This window comes from Prionailurus bengalensis, chromosome C1, assembly GCF_016509475.1.
Source record: "Prionailurus bengalensis isolate Pbe53 chromosome C1, Fcat_Pben_1.1_paternal_pri, whole genome shotgun sequence".
Classification (NCBI taxonomy): domain Eukaryota; kingdom Metazoa; phylum Chordata; class Mammalia; order Carnivora; family Felidae; genus Prionailurus; species Prionailurus bengalensis.
The window spans coordinates 1,331,015-1,337,151 of record NC_057345.1 but is presented as its reverse complement, the minus strand read 5'-3'; the positions used below and the strand labels follow the sequence as shown (position 1 = coordinate 1,337,151).

Sequence of the window (6,137 nt, the reverse complement as noted above, 5' to 3'; positions counted from 1 at the left end):
CCGTCCACGGACGCTAACTCACTAGTGCACGAGGGGGAGTCACATCCCCGACTGGAAACCCTCACAATCACTTTTCAGGCAAAAATCATCAGGGCGCTGGGGGGCTCAGTCGGATAAGCGTCTGACTTCCGCCCAGGTCGCGATCTCGCGGTTCGTGGGTTCGAGCCCCACGTCGGGCTCTGTGCTGACAGCTCAGAGCCTTCTTGGGATTCTCTCTCCCTCTCTCTATGCCCCTCCCCCACACTCGCTGACTCTCTCTCTCTCTCTCAAAAATAACCATTAAAACCATTTTAATAACCATTAAAAAAATGTTTAATAAAAAAAATCTTTTAAATCATCAGTGGATGAAAGTTTTGGGAGAAGCAGGAGGTTTACATACTCTCAAAACATCCTTCCAAAATATACTTTTTAACGAGAAATTAAAAAGCAATTTTGTATTTGTTAAACAAACACCTCCAATTTAGAAATCACTTGCAAACGTGACAGTCACGTGTCGTGCCGCATTCGTGGTCTCTCCAGTGTCGCCGCAGCTGTGAGGTAGGTGCGGGCAGGCCCATCCTACAGACGAGCTAGCCGAGGCCCACAGGGGCTGGGAGTGGGTGGGGCTTGGAGCCAAGAGTGGTGGTGTCCTCACAGGGCTGGGTCTACACGTGGACAGCACAGAGGTGGCAGGGTGGCGGGCCCCCGCGAAGTTGATGGGAGGCGTGTGAGGTCCCCGAGCCCCCTGAGCGGCGGCTGGTATCCCTCTGCTGCGTCGAGTCTGAGGGCCCACAGTCAGCCCTCGGGGGCCTGGCGGCTTCGAGCGGGCACAGCCCGAGATGTCTCAGACATCCTCCTCCTAGAGCCGTCGATCGGTGGGCTGGTCCCTCCCGGGAAACACGGATGCCGTCTCCTCCAAAGCCACTGTGGTGACGTCCGGCGGGGCCTGCGGGACCTGGGTGGACACGGCACGCCCTTCTGTGTCCGTGGGGAATTTCCACACGAAGACCCGCCTGTACTGGGCCCCGCCCGTGGGCCTTGTGTTCGGGGTCTTCCTGGCTTTCTAAGGCGAGGAGGTGGCTTGGCCCGAAGGGCCCAGGCCCCTCAGAGAACCGGGAGCCCCACCCACCCCGACGGCATCACCTCCAGTGGGTGGGGGCCGGGGAATGGTCCATAATACCTGTAAGAGTCTCCCCTTGGCGGGTCCCCCTGCAAAACAGAGACCCTGTGTCACATAGAGTCCGCTCAGCATTGGGGGTTGGGGGGACCCAAGCTCCTGACTTCTGTGTGGCCTTCCCTGAGAGAAGGACCCTCCGGGAGACAGGCCGGACCCGTGCGGACTTGTCCGCCAGGGAGCCCGGGACTCGTGACACCGTGGAGGCACTTCCTGCCCGAGCCTCCAGCTGCCACACCCTGTCCCTAATGCGCCCCGATGTGATGGTCATCCAGGGAAAGGGGGTGGACACTTCACAGGGGAGGGTCCCCCGGGGAACAGGCGCCCCCGAGTCGGGTGAGAAAGAACACCGGCCACTGGGCGGCCTGCTCAGAGCCCGGGACCCTGAGGCCTGCCTGCGGCCTGGGGACCCTGGGGCGAGGGCCCAGCACGGACTAGCTGACAGCCTGAGAAGGTGGCTGACCTTCCCCGCTTGGACTCCTTGCCGAGCGCCCGCTCCCTGCTGGAGGCCAGAGCCAGGTCTGCGGGGCCGGGCCCGGGGCCTGGCCCAGATGCGGAGCCCGCAGCAGGGCAGATAAGCGGGCAGGGACCGAGCGAGTGAGCGAACGATGTGAGGCCTCTCGGGAGGACCCAGCCCTGCCCACGGCTCCTGCTGACCTCCCCCCAACGCACCTGCTGGGGCCCTGAGCCCTGATGGGACCACACCCCCTTGCTTACCAGGTGACCGTCTGCTTTTCATCCTTCTCCTCAGTAGCCAGACGACTATGGGTATTGTGCCACCAAGCAGAAGTACGGAAAAGGTCAAGCCCACAAAAAGAGAAAGGCTCCAGGAGGAGCACTTGACATCGGAGCTGCTGGTCCCAGCATTTAAAAGGCTCTGAAAAGGGCCGTTGCACCTAGGAGACAGCAGTGTGGGGGCCTGATGCTCACTCGACCTGGGGGTGGGGGGTGTCCCCGAGGCGCCGCCAGGCTCCGCGAGGTGGAGGCAACCGCCCCGTGGCAAGGCGCTCGGCGGCTCTGGGTGTGAACTCGTGTCCCTCTGCCTTTCCAGGCCTCGCTGCTACGGGGAGACGGGTCGGGGGAGAGGGCCGGGGAGAGGCAGCAAGACAGAGAGGCACGGGGTCGGAGGAGACAGGGCAGAGAGACCCCTGGTCAGGGGGGCACGACCCTTAGAGCCGGCATGGCAGACAGACGGACAGACCCGAGGGAGGCAGGATGTCGCCCACCAGCAGCCACATCTGGTCACCCCAGCCCCCCCCCACTCCGCCCAGGGACACTGTGAGGGCCCAGGTTAGCTCTGGGCTCCGGGGATGGTCGCAGGAAGAATGGAGCCCTCACTTTGAGAACCTCCCTGACTCCAGATCCGCTGGGAGCCCCCATGGCCCCAATATCTGGGGACACCCCAGAACCACAGGGAACTGGGAATCTGGCGGCAGCATCCCTCCAGACCTGCCCCAGGGAAAAGGTCCGTCCTTGGCCTCCAGGAAGCTCGCATCCACTGACTTTCAGTTCTCGGCTAATGTGATGGGGTGTGTGAGCCCCAGAGTCCAGGCAGGGGCTCGCCCGGAGGCTGGCGCACGATAGGGAACAGCAGGGTGGGGCCTCATCTGCCAGGGGAGCTGGAGGAGCCCCTCCCAGGGACACAGGGCTGAGACCACCCCGCGATCATCTACCTGGTCCAGGGCTGGCACTCCTCCAGGGTCCCACTGGGCGAGAAGGTCTCTGGAGGGCAGTCCTCACACACCCTGTCCTGCCACTCGGTGCCTGAGAAATGACAGGGCCAGGCAGAGAGGATGCAGGGGATCAGGCCAGAGGGGCAGCTGGGCTCCCCCCACCCCGGGCTTGGGTCTGGGGTCCGTCTCTTAGAGGGTGCTGGGGACCAGGAGGCCGGCTGCCCGCAGTCTGCCGCTCACCTCTCTGCTGTACCCTCTGGCCCGGTCTGCAGGCCGTGTGGGGACGGCACTCCGCACAGTCGTCCCCCGACTCACTAACGCAGAAGTGGCCCTGGTCACAGACGCACACGGTGTTCTCTGTTCTGGAGCACTGTCGCCTGGTCACCAGGCCCATGGCTGGGACCCAAGAGAAGGAGCTAAGAGCAGCTGCCGCGGGCAGTGCTGAGCGCCCCGTCCCAGGAGGAGGCCAAGCAGAGGCCCGGACGGCACCGCGGGCCTGAGGGCTCCCGCCTGGGGACAGGTTGGCGACAGGCCCCCAGCCCAGCGGCGCAGCCTGGTGCGTGTGTCTGGGGCCAGCTCTGCTCCCGCCAGAGATCCCGCCGGGCGCACTGCCCTCTCAGCCCGAACCCAGCACCTGCCGGGGAGCCGGCCTGGTGGGGAAACGGAGATTGGTGGCAGCAGGCGCACACAGGAAGTAGGAACCACAGTCAGCCACCGGCCCCAGCCCCGGGGCAGTCCCAGGAAGCGGGACCCGGCCCTCAACACCCACACCTGAAGACCCCGCCCCTCAGGCGGTCTATCAGGCTGGTCAGATGGCAGCGACAGAGCAGTGAGAGCCCCCTCCCCCAGCTGGCAGTGGGGGGGAGGGGGGCGGGGATAGCGCTGGGCCTGGGCTCACCCCTGCACCCCTGCTGAGGGGCAGCCTCTGTGCCTCTGCACCCCAACCTCAGCCCGATAAGACAGGTGTTTTGTTCAGCGGCATCGCAGGATCTGTGGGTGAGCCCGAGGCTCCCAGCCCCTGACCCCACCTGGCTGGACCCAAATGCATTCCAGCCTCCACCTGTGCCCCTGTCTTTCCTCCTGGGGTCCCTCCACCCCAGACCACCTGGCAGGAAGAAGGTGAGGGTCAGAGCGCTGAGCCGCGAGTAGGGCCCGCCGCGGTGTGGTGTGGAGGCTGGGGGGGGGGGGAGGGAGGGGGAGGTCGCAAGAACCCGCACGCTGCGAGTGGGCGAGGTCCAGACCCTCAGGACCCGTGCGCGGGGCAAGCAGTACGGGACCCTGGGGCTCCATCAGGGCTGGCCGCAGGCTCAGGTGTCCATGTGACCGACGCGGTCCCTGAGCTCTGGAGGGCCTGGCTAACGGGGTTACAAAGGCACTGACCCCACTCCGGGGAGAGACGGGGGTGGACAGAGGCCCAAGGCTCCCTGAAGGATGTGCCTGCAGACCTCTGCCCTGGAGGCAGACCGGCCTGGCCCAGCACCTGGTCCGGTCACGTGGGCACGCCCCCCACAGCGGGATGCGGGACGGGACAGAGGCGGGTAGCCTTTGGGGCCAGTGTTCTTACCTGGGTCACACACACGACACTGAAGACACTCGCTCAGGCCATTGAGGTGGGCCGTGTAGGTCCCCGGGTCGCAGGGGACACACAGCGTGCCGGTCAGCTCCCCGCAGGCCTCCTGCACCCGGTAACCTGCACCCCAGGGGCTCCGTGTCACTCGGGCCTGGGGAGGGCCCTGCGGGGGCTCACGCGTGCTGCCACCCAGAGGCCCCCAGCAGGTGTGACCACACCCCCAGGCCCGAAGGGCACCCGAGCTGCTCCCCACGCCACACACGGTGCCCTGCTGCCTCTCACCAGCGAGCCTGCTCGGGGCCGGGTAGGAATGCTCTGGAAGGAGGTGTGGGCATGACTCTGGAAGGAGGTGTGGGCATGGCCCAGCTCCTGGCCATGAATGGGCTGGCTGGGGCCCCCGGGCCCCATCCCTGTGCAGGAAGGGACCCCAGGGTCTCGGGAAAAAGAGTGGAAGAGGGGCTGAGGGGGCTTCACCCGCCCCTGCCTGTCCCCCTGCCCCCAGGCCTGCACGTACCTGGGCCGCACTTCGGGCAGCACTCGGCCCCTACCGGATACTCCTCCTCTTTGCACGGGGCCGCGGCCAAGGAGCAGCGCAGGGGCCCCAGGAGGAGCAGGTACAGGGTCTGCGGAGACAGGGCACAGCTGGGGAGGCGAGGCGGGAGCTGCCAGGGCTGTCCCCGGGGCCCCGGGCTCACCCCCTGTGAAATGTGGGGGCAGCGGCCCTTGGGGAACCGCACGGACAGAGCAGGGACGCCCCGAGGAGTCACAGGCCGCGCAGGGGAGGCAGGGTTAGGGTTACAGGCGGCTCTGGGCAGGGGGTGGGGAGGAGGGCTATCTGGGGGGCCCCGGTTCCCGGGCTGACTCAGCCCACAGCGGCGGGGGGGGGGGGGGGCCTTCCTGAGGAGTAACTGCCCCGGGGGGCCAGCCGCCAGCCGGGCCAAGTCCCGGGTCCAGCCCTCTCTGCACAAACAAGGACTTTATCACGGGGCACCGGGCTGTGGCTGGTGGGTGGGGAGGAGTCCGTTGCTGGAATCCTGCTTTCCGGGAGCAGCGCCCTCCAGTGGGGGCGGGGGGTGCTGGCCCTGAGGCCCAGGAAAGGGTGGTGGGGGAAGGTGGACGGAGAGGAACACTGCTGCTTGGGGGGATGGCTTCCTGCCAGTCTGTTCACCAACCGCTGGTAGCAGGGGCCGAGTGCCCGGGCCTGAGTCAGCCCAAGAGCTAGGGCAGCTGGGGAACAAAAGCCTACAGGAGACAGGAAGTGGCTGTGGCCCAGGGCAGGTCCCCGGAGAGGGCTGGGACACACACACACGCACACACACGCACACACACGCACGGGCTCAGAGGACTCACCAGGCTCATGTCATCAGCCTCGGGTGCCCGGCTCCAGGGGGGCGGCCCCCAGCCTCAGGGAGGCCCTGTGCTCCCCCTCAGGACCCTTCATTCCCCAGCCGCGGCCCCAGGACCCCTGTCAGCAGATTCGACTTGCGCTCAGCTCAGCCCGGAACCAGCCCTTTCGAAAGTAAAAGAAAAGCTGTTGTGGGCCAATGAGGAGGCGTGTCCCGGGGAGCAGGGACTGGAGCCCACAGTGGAGGCTGGAGTGGGGTGCAGGAGACGGGAGGTGACCAGGCCGAGTGATGAGGTTTTTGGGGTGACAGTGGGGTTCGCGGCCAAGAAAGAATTCTTGAAGCCGTCTTTGGTGCAAAAAAGGTGATTTTAGTAAAGACGGGGACCTGACCCCTGG

General features: G+C 65.8%; 1 protein-coding gene across 3 annotated transcripts; it reads right to left on the bottom strand.

Moving 5' to 3' along the window:
• Window positions 1-294: 294 nt before the first annotated feature.
• TNFRSF14 (TNF receptor superfamily member 14) lies at window positions 295-5,936 on the bottom strand. Of its 3 annotated transcripts, XM_043573590.1 has the most exons (9): window positions 5,747-5,906; window positions 4,911-5,019; window positions 4,391-4,516; window positions 3,067-3,222; window positions 2,827-2,917; window positions 2,603-2,723; window positions 1,871-2,049; window positions 1,160-1,188; window positions 295-934 (listed from the first exon to the last, which is right to left on the bottom strand). In XM_043573590.1, exons 1-9 carry the CDS (start codon window positions 5,753-5,755, stop codon window positions 645-647), a joined length of 1,110 nt encoding a protein of 369 aa, XP_043429525.1. In that variant the 5' UTR covers window positions 5,756-5,906; the 3' UTR covers window positions 295-644. The 3 variants fall into 3 exon arrangements, with proteins under 3 accessions (XP_043429525.1, XP_043429528.1, XP_043429526.1); XM_043573593.1 differs by lacking the exon at window positions 2,603-2,723 and having other exon boundaries at window positions 5,747-5,936; XM_043573591.1 differs by lacking the exons at window positions 1,871-2,049; window positions 2,603-2,723.
• Between the last annotated feature and the right edge of the window lie 201 nt (window positions 5,937-6,137).